Below are 15,356 nucleotides of genomic sequence, written 5' to 3' on the forward strand. Positions count from 1 at the left end.
CTAGCCCTAAATGACCATGCCAGGTTTGAATTTTCACGCAGTAAGTTTCTCTGTGGTCAGGCCTTGCCCTGATTGTGTGTGTTGTTACTGTTAACGGGGTTGATACATGCTTTCTCTCCCCCCTTTGGGCATTTTCATACTGATGTTCTTTTGGGGAATTGTTCTGCAGGGAGGGCAGGGTGTGGTCTAGAGTAGTGGTCCTCAACCAGGGGGATGTGTACCCCTCGGGCACACAGAGGTCTTCCAGGGGGTACATCCACTCATCCAGATATTTGCTAGTTTTACAGCAGGCACATAAAAAGCACCAGCAAAGTCAGTACAAACGAAGGCCACGTCTACACTTACAAGCTTACAGAGGCAGAACTATACTGATACCAGAGAGAGCTCTCCCGTCAAGATGATAAAACCAGCTCAACGAGCGGTGGTTGCTATGTCAGCTGGAGAGTGTCTCCCACCGACACAGCACTGCACACTAGTGCTTATAGCAGGGGTGTGTTTTTTCACACTCCTGAATGACAGAAGTTTTGCCGACATAAGTGCTAGTGTAGACATAGCCTTACATTTCATACAGACAATGACCTGTTTATACTGTTCTGTATACTATATCAGTGGTTCTCAAACCGTGATTTCGTTTTAATGGGGTCACCAGAGCCAGTTTGGACTCGCTGGGGCCCAGGGCAGAAATCCATAGCCTGAGCCTTGCTGCACAGGACTGAAGCCAAAGTCTGAGCTTTTAAGCGAGGTGAAAATTGGGGTACCCGAGGCAAATCAGACTCCTGAAAGGGGTACAGTAATCTGGAAAGGTTGAGAATCACTGGTCTAGAGCAACAGTCAGTTCCCTATTTTGGATGGCATTATTATGTGGTATGCCCCTTAAATATTCTTGTTATAAATAATTAAGAGATGGAGGGCTGTGTCAGAGAGTTGTCTCTCTCTCCAGCCACAGCATGTGATGACTGGCATGCAGTGCACACTATGCCTGAAATCTGTAACTTGTTAATATTTAAAACATGCCAATTCTTGTGCAGTGCAAAGCAGGAAGCACCAGTTTGTTGTGCTCCAGTGCAAATTGGTGCAGATAACGTGCACAGTCCCCAGCACTGAGTGGAAGTCAGTCTCAAGCCTTTGCTCACCAACTCCCTTACTTTCAAGATGTCAAGGTGAAAAAGAAATGGGTGAGAGTATAACCCACACACCTTCTGGGTGTGGTGTTCTGTCCCATCTAGTGGCACCAACACTACTTAAAGAGCAATTAATGTGTCTGCTCTACAACCTTAGCTAACATCCAGTTGGCTTTTAGTTCATGTGGTAGAGGCTTATACACTAAGCCCCAGAGGCCCCAGCTTCGATCCCGACAAGCGTGGTCTGTCTGAGTTACATGAGCATTTCTGAGGAGAAACTAGAGCAAGTGGCATCATCGGCATGCAAATGAGTTGTTTAGCTATTCTCTCCCCTCCTAGGCCTCTCAGCTGCTACTGGGAAGGAGTACCTTCCTTGATGTATGAGTAGTGTCACTCTCAGTAACGTAGGATCTCGGTCTCTTGCATACCCTTCTTGCTAATCACTTTTGCCTTGCACTCATACATGCAACACTCAAACCCCGTGCTGTGCAGAATCAAGTTCTGAATGAACTGCTGGTGTGTCATGTAGCTAACATGTAGGTCTGCATGATTTGGATTGGTACGTGGTTCTCTAGCCAATGCACGGCAGTATCTGCATGTAGAACACATCTGCATCTCTATTCTGTATGCAGTTATGTTTGCACTGTTGCGTGTAGAGCATATGTCGCAGCATGTGAGAACACCTGTCATTGTATGTAGCAAATAAAGCTCTCAGAATACTGCATGTTTGTACCCATATATGTAGTGTGGAAAGGCCTATACACAGTCACATGAGTCGCTACGTGTAGAAGGAATGAGAACAGGATACTTACAGTGCCATTGATGTAAAAGGAGTTTTCTGCATTGCCGGCTGTTATGTTAAAGGTCAGGAGACCGTTCCGCCCACTGTCGGCATCATGGGCAAGAATGCGGGTCACAAAGCTGGAGGTAGGGGTGTTTTCGCTGAGCGTGAGATTCATCGGCAGGTTGAGGAGCACAGGATCATTATCGTTAATGTCCAAAACGCACACTCCCACCATGACCTGAAATTTGGAGAAGAGGATTCTGGGTAGCAAGGCAAACACCAACTTCATTTCAATGTCTCCTCATGCTTTGAATTCCTGAATGGACTCTCACTCTTCTTCCATAGCACATTCAAGCTTTGTGCTTCCTTCCATGTAGCCTCATATGCCAGGAATTTGCTACATGACCTGGCATGATCTCCTCCCTCACCTGCTTCAAGTCACTCCTTAACACACAAGGACAGTGAGAGAAAATGGAATACACAAATAAATAAAACAGAAATCACTCTCTAAATAAAAATCATGGCATTTACAAGGAATGTGCTAACCCCACCACTCAGTCATTGCGGTAGCATATCCCCTTAGCCCTTTTGCTAGTTAGATTGCAAGCTCTTTGGATTAGCGACTTTGCCTGCATACAGACACTCCCCAACTTACGCAAGTGTTCTGTTCTGGAACGCCTTGTGTAAGTCAAATTTTGCATAAGTCGGGAACGTATACCTGACAATTATGCAAAAAAAAACTAACCCAAAAAACAAAAAAAACAACCCAAAACACCTTACAGAACTTATGGAACTTTTTCTGTAAGTGCAGATTTTCATAAGTCGGGTTTATGTAACCCAGGGAGTGTCTATATTTATCTATTTTTGCCTAGTACATGGAGGGCATTCAGTAAATAAATAAATCTGCTTCTCATCCATTTCAAAGCATCCATAACTCTGCCCCACCAACATCTCTGCATTTATCTCTTTCAAAACTCTCCTATCCCAGACTCTGTCTAAGCTTCTCTCCTGATAGCTTCCTTCCTCTCCTTCACATACTCCTGGACTGTGGCTGAGGACCCTGGGATTTGGCCTAATGATAAATAATAGAAACAGCAGAGCACCAAAGGCTAAACCTAAATAGGAATAGAGCAATCCAAGTGGTGAGCCTAGCTCTATAAATGTGACCTCCTGAGCCCCGCTTGAGACAGGACATGTCTCCTACGATGTGGGAAGAGGGGTCTCCTGCAATGCAATAACCAGATTGATGCCATAATTATGAAGCTACTGGCATGCCCCAAATTACAAGCCTCAACAATCTCTAGTTCACTAACTAGTGGGCTTCCTGTGGTCAATTTCAGTATATGCCAGCACTTTTTTGGGTGACATAGGTTAGAGGAGGAAGAACCTCTTCAAGCTCCAATTTGAGGCCTAGTGGAGAAAAAGAAAGGGGTGGTGGTTGTCACCTGACAGGAAAAGAAGGGAGGAAGGAGGTGAGGGGGGAAGGAGGGAGAGGAGAGAGGATCAGGGATTCCTTTTTCTTCTCTGTCGCCTCACTTTTCCCATTTGGTGTACAAAGCATGCTGCGAGTGAGACATGTCAGGGAGGCCGCACTTTCCCAGACTCATGACCTGCGAACAGGACTCACTGTGGAGCTGAGAGGAGGTGTCCCCCTATCCTTGGCAGCAATGGTCAGATTATAGAATGCAATGTTTTCTCGATCTAGCTCGGCATCCTTCCGAACTCGCAGCTCCCCCTCCACCGGAGAGATCACAAATTCTCCTATAAGAGAGGGGGGGAAAGAAAAAGGACGTCAAGATATATTCCAAAGGAGGTTTGCTAGCACCAAGCAGTGAGGAGTGAGGAACTCACATCAGGTTAAAAAAGCAAGACCTTGCATTGGCTTCTTAAGTGGGAGTGGGTAGGGCTCTGGGGCATGTTGCTCCCTTGATTGTCACCAGTGAATTTAGGCTCTGGGCATGAAAGTGTTTCAACAACACATGTAAAGTTGAGTTGGGTCTGTGGAATTAGAGAAAATATTGCCTCGCTTGTCCTATTTTATTTCAGTCAACTAAAATGTTAATAAAGAGGAGAGGGTCACTTCCCAGCAACCTCCTATCCACACTGAGCTCTGTAGGCAGCCAGCAGACACCATACTCTTTCCCCAAATGGTCATCTTGGGCAGTGGTTACTGCTGTGACTCCCCAGACAGTGAACCTGATTGTGGGAGTGGCTGGGCACTCTGATGTGCTAGGCACCCCCATCCAGGACTTGTGAATATACTGGGGTGAGCAAGAGGTGTAAATACCAGTCTGCTGAACCTTTCATGAATCAAAGCCATTTCTGTGACAATGGCTTAGTTACTCTGTCCTTATGTATAGGACATTTCCAAAGAGATTTCCAGTGGCACTATCATCGCCTCTCAGGGCAAACGTACTGTACCCAGGTTATTTAGGAGACTCTGAAATGCGGGCCAGCTGGCACTTGGGCTGTCCATCCTTCCAGAAACCTGACTTAAGTAACCATGAAAATGGTGGTGTAAATCTATTCCCTGATGTTTGTTAGTATATATCGCTGCGCACATAGTCTGCCTTGATTAGGAGTCTGTTCTGAGCAACAGTCCAGGACTGAGATACCAGGGGTTCTGTAGTTCTGGTGTGAGGTGTATTGGCAGAACTGTGTATATCTGTGGGAAGTCTGCACAAAGGCAGAATGCAACAGGCCTGGCCGGAGCCAGGGCTAAGACTCATTTTCCATAAGATTTTTGAAATTCAGTCCCTCTAATGACAAATCAGAAACTCTCCTGTCCTTCTTTAACACCCTAGTGACAAATGAGCCCAAAGACTGAGTGAAATGTTTCTTTCCTCCTTAGATGTGGAGGTATGTGATGTTGGTGCTAGAGACTGAGAGGTGGGGATCTCAGATTGTTGCTCTGCAAAGCACAGCCAGAACTCCTGCATGAGCTCCAGCAGCACAGTGACTCTCAGACGACTAGAACTGTATGTTGAACAATGTGGTGAATAGATCCTGCAGTGTGTGTGTACTTCAAAGTGTTGTCTTTTTTTTTTTCCTTTTAAAACAGCTTCCATGCTCCTCTGGGATTTTTCCAAAGCCCCTCCCTAGCTGGTGCCCCTCTTTTTGTTCCCTGGATAAACCCAAGCCCAGGTCCCCGATGAATAGGCAATAACAGGTTGAAATGGTTCCTCACAGAGCGGATGCTTCTCGTAACAGGATTTCCTGATGTAGAAACTCCAATTTCTCAGACAAACAAGTTGAGAAGATAGTTTTTGAAATGCGTCTTGAGCTTTCCTAAACCACTGCAGCATTTTCCACTCTCTCCCCAGCTCTCTGAAGGTTTGTGTTTAAAAAATATATATATAAAAAATTCCCCTCTCACCCCTATGGGTGATATGTGTCTTCCTCAACCTCGGGTCCTCTACCAGAGGCCTGGGAGTTTGAGGGTTCTGCGCAGTATCTTAGCTGTTCCTAGCACTGCACTCTTCTGGACAGAGAGCTCTGATGTTGGTCCTGGGATCTGCTGGAGCCACTCACCCAGCTAAGAAGTCACAGCCCCGAGTGCTCCTACCACCACTGGGACCACTTTGGCCTTCACTTTCCAATATATATATAGAATGAAGTTGCTAGTGTGCGGCTCTCTCTTTCCATGGCACTGGGGTCATCTGAACAAGGAGAGGAAACAAATGATAGATGCTTTCGCCTATTCCACTTGGTCTGGTGTGGATCTCAAGGAAAAGACATTCTTCTTTACACCCTTCCTCTGCCTGCACCTGTCCACACAAAGCTGTGATCTGGACCTTCAGCCTGACCCCCTTTATTCAATGATCAGATTGTACAGCTGGACTTTCTATTGGTCTTATACATGGAGTTGGGCCTGTATCATATAGGTGCAGGTTCAGTGGACGAGAGAGTGTATATGCAGAGAGGTGTTTGTTAGCAAATAGCTGTGTATATACATGGAGCTGTGTGAGTGGACATAGGGATATACACACATGGGCATGTGCACCAAGAAGTGTGTATATGCATTTCATTTACTTACAGGCATTTCTACAGCACTTATCACTGAAGTAGCTCAGCACTTCACACATAATTATAATGTCCCCCTCACCCCTGGGAAGTAGGGAAATGTTATTCATTTATACACTGAGGCAAGGACACTTGAAGCAACCTGCCTAAGGAAGTCTGAAGCAGAGCCAGGAATTGAATCCAGACAGTTTCTGAGTACCAGTCCTGCCCCTTACCCACAAGACCATCCTTCCTCATCAACCTGTACTTACCTGTTTATGCATATGTGGGCAAGAGGTAGTGCACAGACTTGTGTTTGATGGGTGTGGGAGCAATCCAAAGGAATCCTAGATATTAGCTTCTGCTTCTCCTCCCCATCCCAACTCACCAAGAGGGTCCCCTCCTATGATGCTGTACTCCACTTGTCCATTAGGCCCTGAGTCCCCATCATGGGCCAGGAAAGTCCACACCCTTGGGCCAGGCTGACCTTCTGTGATGTCAAAGGGTCCCTCATAGGCTCTTGGAAAAGTAGGCTGGTTGTCATTGATATCATTCAGGTTCACCAACACCTGCAGTTAAGACAAGAATGTATACAGTAACGGAGAAACCATGGAGAACAGTGGAAGCAGAGCCCACCTTCTTTCCTCAGTCCCAGCCTGTGGTATCTAATATCCTGGTTAGAGGGTGTGATGCAGGCACCATGACAGAGGAGTAAGGGAACATTCTTTCCCAGATTGTTTTCTTAGACTAAAGTGATGGCATCTCCTTTGTCATCTTACTTTATTAAAAGGCCTCTGTATGTTTGTTTAAAACATTCCAGGGTGTCTAGGTCATATTCAATCTGAGGCATAAGCAAAATGCTTCCTGATTTGCTGTTTTCAGAACATACTGATCAAGGAGACAGCAAATTATCTTCCTCTTTCTGGTTTACTGAATTCTCCAAAATTCCATAGAGTCACTAAGTTTAAAATTAACATGCTGGTTTGACCCTGAGCATGCTGGTCATATTATGGCTGTGTTCTTAGCCAAATTAAATATAGTATGAGGAAAACAAAGTTTGTATGGGTAGGCAAAGAATCTGCAGAGCCCACAGATTTGTGATGTCCCTGAAGCTTTTGCTGTATTAGCAAAGTCCAAGTAAATCACTGCCCTGCTGTCTGATTGGCTCTGCAGCCTGACAGGCTGAGGGAAAAACAGCACCAGCCTCCTTCTGATATATTATTCTGGTACTTTAAAAACAGACACCACCACTCCATTCTAAATGCTGGAGCAAATTAAATAAAACAATCAGATGGTTTTCATGTTTTCTGCAGCACATACAGATACAAAGCTGGACAAACTGACTACCTGAGTTATGTTGAAAAATGGATGGGCAATGTGGAATCCTAGACCTTACACACAGACAGTAACAATATCAAAAACTCCTCTGACCATAGCAATCATCAGCTTGATGTGGAAGACCAGGTCCCCATATGAGTTTGCATGCTGCTGTCTTTTTAATAGTCTGTTGCTTTACTTCTCCTTTGTGTATCATATACTCAGGAGTTGTTTCTAGCATTGTGGCAGCATATGTACTTGTGGGGGCGGGGTGTAAATGACGACAGACACAAAGAAGGGGGGCACAAACAAATAAGATCTACTCAATTCCAGTAAAGAAACAGTCTCATCATAAGTTGCCCCTTTATACGCTCACCTTGACAACCATGTCCAATTCTGGTCAATAGGGATATAGCACAAATGGAAATGATCCAGAGAAAGGCAACAAGCAGTTGGAGGCCTGGACAGACTTTCACGTGGAGAGATTAGAAGGAATGGGAATGGCAAGTTTAGAAAGGAGATTAATAAAAAGGTGACTTGATAGAGGTACGTAAAGGAACAGATGATGTAGAAAAGCTCAGCCAGGCTCTGCTATTTCTCCTCCCCCCAAAACAAGAATAAGAGGACACCCAAAGAAAAGAAAAGGGGCAATTTAAAAAGGATCAAAGGAAATAGTTTTTTTTTCTAAACACAATAACACACAAATGATCAGGTTAATTAGACATGTAAAAAACCACTTCCTTTCATCAAGGAAACACAGCAGCTGTTTAACAGGACACAACAATCCTGCACAACAGCTTAGATCAGGAAGTGATGGAGAATGAAGCTGTTAGTTGAAAAGTCAGGGGGAATTTTGATGGATATAACCAGGGCTACAAAGTAATACGGGTGGAGGATAATATTAGAAAATCTGGGGTGCTCTGATGACGGGTCAGAAATGGCTCATGTCTCAGCCCATTTATTCAGTGTGAATCTGCTGCTTCCTTTGGGGGTAGGGAGGAATCATAACAATGAACTCACCCCCTTCCTGTTCACGTCCATATTTTGCAACAACATTGTGGATAATAGCGTGCAGCTGCCACATATTGTTGAGCAAGGACTACTAGACAAAATGACTTAATCACCCCAGATGTGTAGAACTATTTGCATTCCATAGAAGGGGGATATGAAACTTCTCAAAGGAGCACTACTGCACAGAATGTCGCAAGTCCCACCCCTCCAGCTTCCCACAACACCCCTCTCTCTAATGGTTTAGAGTATTGTGGAACAGTGCTCCCATAGCAGCTACATACTGTTGTAGTGGTTGTGAGACGGCGTGATGGGATTGGACATTGGTCTGTGGCAGTGACAACCAGGGTGTAGCGTCCATGGCTGATCTCATAGTCCAGCTCCTTCACAGTGAAGATCTGCCCCTGAAAAGACGCACAAGAGTGGTGGGTTGTCTAGTGTGAGGGAAACTAAGCAAACAAACGGGAGAAATAGGGTAACAGCATGAAGAGATGAAGTTACTAACTGTAATGCTGTTAATATGAAAGGTGCCCACGATATTCCCCTCTGCGATGGCGTATGCAACTGTGCCGTTGGGCCCTTCATCCCGATCCAGTGCCTTGATGGCAATGAGGGTGGCGTTGAGGGTGGCCGGACCCTCATCCAGGGTGACTTCATACTGCTGTTGCTGGAACACTGGAGCATTATCATTCTCATCCAGGATAGTGACACGCACTGTGGTAGTGGCCTGTGGGCAAAGAACTAACGCAGTGAGCGTCACATGCTAAAAGAAATGTATAAGTCCTGGCTGCAGATCAATGATCTGGCTACAGTGGAGGTGGTGGTGCAATGATCACAGGGTGGAGAATTCTTCTAGAGATAATAATAATACATGTGAATTATTGCCAACAAAAAACGATGCTTTTCATCTGAGGATCTCAAAGCACCTTACAAACAATAGAGAAGCATTTAACAAATCAGTAAACTGAGGCCCACAGAGGCTAAGTGACATGCCTGTTGTTGTATGGACCTTGCCTAGTTTTGTTTCTTCAACTGTTTTACTGTTGTTAGCAACACTGGGAGTTGTACTGGAGACTCGCTGCTGTCTAACCCTGCTCAGAACAGGCCTACAGGACACAGTGGTTAAAAAGGAGGCATTGTTCTGCACCAGAGCTTCTGTTGTTGTTACCAGTGATGGCAGCAACACTAGATAGAAAAAAGAAGTCTAATGTTGGCACTGCCAGAGTGAATCAGAGGAAGAGCTGGAAATAGGACGATGGATTTCCAGTCACATGATCTGATCGCTAAGCCACACTCGTCCACTGTTTAAGCAGAGTGTTCTTAAGACTCTTCCAACTTTTAATAATAGTGCCCAAGTGTCTGGGAATTTTTATTGCACAGTCTTTATGGTCAGCGAATCACTGTACGTTCTCCCAGTCACATCTCAATGGTAGATGACAACTGAAGTGCACAAGGACTGTCAGGATAAGAACTGTAAATCCATCAAAGTCTTCTTAATTATGCCCTTGCCTCTTTTAACAGGAGAAACATTTGACAAATGGTAAACGCACCGTAAGTCACACAGAGATGAATTTCTCTTATCCCAGTGGCTGGTGATGGACAAGAACATTTCTCAGGTGGGACACTTGGCAGGGTGGCTGACTTCCCCCTATGTCTCAATGGAATGCTCCTGTCCTCACTGGCCCTGTCTCTGAGCAAGAGCAGAAGGCTGGAGAAACATTTTTATTCTGTCATGTCACCTGCCACAGGAAATTTCACTCTGTAAGAAAGGCATGAAAGCAGAACGTGCCAATCTCACCCTGGCACAGGTCGATGATAGGGTGGGTGCAGTGACATTAGCACCCCAGCTGTGCATGTGACACAGGAAAGAGGGTAAATTAAAACGGGACAGTTGTGGGTCCCTCTGACCAGATTTTAGTTGCAAAAAACACTTGACTTTGTGCTAAATTTCTCCCTAATCAGAAGCCTCTTGTCCCTCAGGGAATAGTTTTCACAACAGCTCTGCAAAAATGTTGCAACAAAACCTCAAACCACACAATAGTCAGGTGGTTTCCTCCTTTCATTACAGACTCAAAATACGGGCCAAGTGAGTTGATGAGTTTCTTTACAGGGTCGTACACTTCATTGGTTATGCACACTGAGCTGGCAGGCAGCAGGAGAGGCAGGAACACACAGGGCCGGCGCTACCATTTAGGCGACCTAGGCATTGGCCTAGGGTGCTAGAATTTTTGGGGGGTGCTATTTTGCCGGGGGGGGGGGGCGGCACGTGGCTCCAGGGGACCTACCGCAGTCATGCCAACGGACGGTCTGCTGCTGTGGCGGCTCCGGTGGAGCTGCTGCAGTCATGCCAGCGGACGGTGCGCTGGTCTAAAGGCTCCAGCGGACCTACCGCAGTTATGCCTGCGGCAGGTCCACCGGAGCCTTTAGATCAGCGGACCGCCCGCCGGCATGACTGCGGCAGCTCCACCAGAGCCACGGGGGGCGGCGAAACGGCCATCCACCTAGTGCGTCAGCAACCCTGGCGCCGCTCCTGGGAACACAGTCTCCACCCAATAACCTGTTGCAGTTTTACAGGTCACTGCCACTAAACCTACATTTTATTGTTAAGATACCTCAACCACTCCATCTCGTCTCTTTGTTCTTTCATTAGGTTTATAAACAATTTCCCCTTGACAGTGCCTGTCTTGTGCTGCAGGCAGAGGAGCTCTGTGACTAAGGGCTTGTCTACACTTACCGGAGGATCAATGCTGTGGCAATTGATGCATTGGTGATCGATTTAGCAGGTCTAGTGAAGACCCACTAAATTGACCGCTAATCGCTTTCCCTTGGACTCCTGTACTCCACCTGATTGAGAAGAGTAAGAGGAGTCGACCGGAGAGCATCTCCCATCGATGTCGCGTAGTGTGGACCCCGCGGTAAATAGATTTAAGCTACATCAATTTGTGTTACGCTATTCACGTAACTCAAATTGCATAGCTTAGATCGACTTTCCCCTGTAGCGTAGACAAGGCCTCAGCCAGTCATTACTCTCTTCCTCCAGTGACCCTAATGCTACACAAACACTAACCTTAACCGCCAACCCTACTGCCTGACTTGGTCACTTCTCCTCTTGATAGTGCCCATTTGGTGCTGTAGCCAGATAGGCACTGTTTAGATTAACCTAACCCGTTTTGATCAGGAATAGGTAAATGATCTTGCCTGAGCCAGCCATCATGTGGAGGAAGTCACAGTGCAAATCTCCAGCCAGTATTGCTTCTGATCAGAAGCAGCCCCTGTTATTTCAGTCCTGACCCACTACATATCCCCATCTCTCTCAAAGCACCTCGGTCCTGACCTGCACTGTCATTTGCTGACTCATTTCAACCAAATGGGATCAAAGTATGCAAAGTAACTGGAAGGAGTGAGAGACAAGTAGCTCTGATGCCATAGTATTCCTCTGCCTGGAGCCACAAATGACACTATATGGAAAACAGACTTTTCTGCTCTTCTGGTTTTCTGACTTGTCACCAAAATCAAAGAGATTCTTCCCACTGATGCCTAGAGCATTCCCTGGCATTTTCGAGTTGACTCATCCCTGGTCTTTTAAAGTTACTGCATTACAGACAGACAGACAGAGGGAGAAATGCCAAGGAATTAAGTGTTATGCTCCACTTTGCTTGGCCAATTAGCTTCGCTAACCTTGTTTGATCCTTGGGCCCAGTTTCTAGGTAACTCCAGCTGATTAGTTTAGTCACAATTTTGACATGAAACAAGTGGAATTAATCAATTTTGGCTATATTTTACTTTGAGATTTTGAGCTTGTTAGAACCTGCAATTCAAAATGAAACTCAGACAACAGATGGGGAAGTTGCAAACTTAAGTGGATCAAAATCAAATGTTTTCTTGACACACCGTGAAGCAAAAGCAGTGAGTGCAAAACTTTCGCTCAGACTGGGAACAAGGTGAAGGCCCTTTTTACTCTACAAAAAATGGAACGATAACTGGGTCAGGGGAAAAACAGCAGGGCCCCTCAGAGACATCACTTTATCTTACTCCAAATACTTAAACAGAAAGAGGATATTAGGTTTAAAAAAAAAAAGTGAAAATGTGACTTGCGTATGCAATGATGTGCAAAAAAGGCAGTTGCTCCAATCTCCACCTTGTAGGATGACATGGGAACTGAAGCCACAGCCTGTAATAATATAGCTTTTATCTGATGGATAAGTCAACATGTGGAATACAAAAATTCTAATAAAAGATAAGGATTTAGGATGCTCTGTCCTTTGAAGCAGAGATTTGCTCTGCCTGTGAAAGGCTCTTCACAAGGGCACCTCATGATCAGTCTAAAGAAAAAACAAACAAACAAACATTCCAAACATACCAACCAACCCAGCAGATCAGGATCCCAGGCGGAGCTGGGAGGATGGTGCTTCCTGTTATGAGTACTTTTCTACCACTGGGGGATGATATATAGAAATAGTTATTTGAGGGGAGAATTAGGTTATAAAGTGCTGCGCACTGGCACGCAGTGACTGTTCAGCTACTGTTTTCAGACAGCTAAAGAGAAATATTACAGAACACTTGGAGTGGGAAGTGGGAGAAAAAAAACTGAGCCCCTCTGAAGAGCAGGAAGGGCTGCTGGGATCATCTTTCCCATGGGGCCTGGTGTCACAGGGGCCGGCAGCATGGCAGCGATCTATTGCAGGCATTGCTGCAGTTAATCTTGATGCTGGGCAGGGCTGGCTCCAGCTTTTTTGCCACCTCAAGCAGCAAAGAAGAAAAAAAAAAGAAAAAGAAAAACCCGATTGAGCTGCCACTGAAGAGGGAGAGAGGGAATGAATGCCCCGCCACCAAATTGCCGCCGAAGACTGAATCGGAGCGATTGAGTTTCCGCCTAAGTACTGGCAAAGAGGAAGCGAGGGACTAAAGGACCTGCCGCCAAAGTGCCACCGCAGACCTGGATGTGCTGCCCCAACAACCGACGGACTGCCGCCTCTTTCTGTTGGCCGCCCCAGGCACCTGCTTCCTTCGCTGGTGCCTGGAGTGGGCCCTGATGCTGGGCCCCCAATTCCCGAATCAGCTGTTACTGTTGGTTGCCCAGCTGTTGGAGGAGCTGCTGTTGCTGCTGGAGCTGGACTGCCTGTTACTGTTGCTAGCTCTTGGGAACTGAAGGCTACACAAATAATCAGTCAATGGCCAAGGCCTCCTGGGAAAGGGCTAAGCAAAAAGCAGTCAATGGCTCAGGCCTAAGAGTCTAGGGGTTAGTGCTCATTCAGTCCCAAGTGTGGGGCCAGGGGTGGGAGACCTGGGCCCACCCTCCTCCACCAAGTCCCAGCCCAGGGCCCTAGAAGTGATGGGTGATCCCATCACAGGATAGACAGGGAAGCGTGGAGTCGCTGCCTTGCACCCACACAGCTGAGTCATTGCCTCGTTTCCCTGGGATCCTTCCTACCATTGTCTGGTGGGGCTGCTTTGCAGCCGTGGGGGCCTGGCTCCTCGGCTTTGCACCATGTAGTTCATTCTCCACTTTCTCTCTGTCTTCTGGGGCAGCAGCTAGCCTTCCTTCCAGGCTGGCTCAGGGGAGTCATCACCCACCACAGCCAGTCATGGGCTCCACTGGAGGGTCAGTTCCCTTGGAAGGACGTCTGGCTCTTTACCTGGTCTGGCTCCAAGGGAGCTGCAGGGCCCTGCTCTTATACTTCCTGCACTGCCCCCTTGTAACAGCGGGACTCACCCCTGTGGCATCTCCTGCTGGTCATCCAGGGAATTAGCATTTCCAGCCTCTGGAGTCCCCTCTGCAGGCCAGTGTCCCACTTGTCACTGGGCCTGAGTCCCTCCTGGACCCCGCTGCCCCTTTCAGGCCGGGGTGTTTCCCCTTGGTCATACCCTCACAGATCTGGGTCTCCCCTCCCCAAGGAACCCCCCACCTTCTATCCCCACCTCGCCTCAGTCTATGGCCACTGCCAGTCATCACCTAGCCCCCATTCCCTAGGGCAGACTGCAGTGATAAATGCCACTCATCACTGGCAAAGGGGGTTTGGACCTGCTGCCTCTGCCTACCCTTGGGCTGCCCCTCTGCAACCCCAGTACCTTCTTGGCCTTTAGCAAGGGCTGCAGCCTGGGAGTTTTCCAGGCTGGAGCTCCCCAGCCCCTCTGGCTTTTCCCCAGCCTGTCTCCAGTCTAGGTACCCTGCTCAGCAGCCAGGTTCCTCCCTCTCAAAAGGCTAGAGAGGAAGTGTCTCTTTACTCCTGGCCCACTGCCCTCTTATAAGGGCCATCTGGGCCCTGATTGGGGCATGGCCGCATCTGTGGCTGGTTCCCCAACCAGCCGAGGTTTGCTGCTTTTCCTGCCAGCAGCCCTTTCGCAGCCTCAGCCCTCTCCCAGGAATGATTTCAAGCCCTTCAGGGCAGGAGCAGGTGACCACCCTGCTACACCCCTGCACTTCCTTTGAGGAGGAAGAGGTAAGTTTAGCTGAGCCCAACAGGGTGAGTTAGCCTCCTGTGCACTGGAATGAGGCCATTCCACCTCAGTACATATCCCAAGAGAACCAACCTTCAGAGGATGAGAGAAAATGGTTTGCCTTCTTCGGAAAGAGCATCTGAGAACACATGAAGAAAGGATGGTAGAAGGCAGAAAAAGGAAAGAGTAATTTGAAATGTGGATTAGGAGAGCTGGACTATGAAAGTCAATGGAGGCACTGGCAGGAGACATTGGGTAAAGACTCTGAGTGCAGCATTGCAATACTGATGTTGTCTCATTGCACTGTAATGCATCATATGGCACTATTCCAAAGGCAGGCCCATAGTGGTGATTGTGGGTGACGTTATAATGCAGGTGTCACCCTGCTCTGTTTAGGAGATATGACTGGGCTGTGTGACATGGTGAACTGGTGAGTGGTAAAGGAGAGACCCTCCCCCATGCCAGGCAAGCTTCTAAATGCATTTGGAATGAAACTGTGCCAAGATGCTAGTGGGGAGGCATATAACGAATCCTGTCCCTTGTGTTTTGCCTGGAGAGAAATCTTGTACCCTACTGAGAATGGGCCTAACTCGTGCATAGTTTGAGATGGCAAGCAGGAATGGGAAAATATACGCAACAGTAAATGAACCTTGACTAATCAACCTCCCCTTCCTCCTCCTCCAACC

At 47.1% G+C, this 15,356-nt stretch overlaps 1 protein-coding gene across 2 annotated transcripts in view; it reads right to left on the reverse strand.

The window, feature by feature from the left end:
* The window catches only part of CDH23 (cadherin related 23), a 508,967-nt gene that overhangs the window by 39,927 nt on the left and 453,684 nt on the right, over positions 1-15,356 (reverse strand). For both annotated transcript variants that reach the window (XM_075072613.1, XM_075072614.1), the window contains 5 exons: positions 8,738-8,959; positions 8,517-8,636; positions 6,296-6,476; positions 3,533-3,666; positions 1,934-2,143 (listed from right to left, as the gene is read on the reverse strand). In XM_075072613.1, coding sequence (XP_074928714.1) covers positions 1,934-2,143; positions 3,533-3,666; positions 6,296-6,476; positions 8,517-8,636; positions 8,738-8,959 — 867 coding nt within the window. The remainder of the gene's footprint in view (positions 1-1,933; positions 2,144-3,532; positions 3,667-6,295; positions 6,477-8,516; positions 8,637-8,737; positions 8,960-15,356) is intronic.

Source organism: Chelonoidis abingdonii, chromosome 15 (genome assembly GCF_003597395.2).
Source record: "Chelonoidis abingdonii isolate Lonesome George chromosome 15, CheloAbing_2.0, whole genome shotgun sequence".
Lineage (NCBI taxonomy): Eukaryota > Metazoa > Chordata > Testudines > Testudinidae > Chelonoidis > Chelonoidis abingdonii.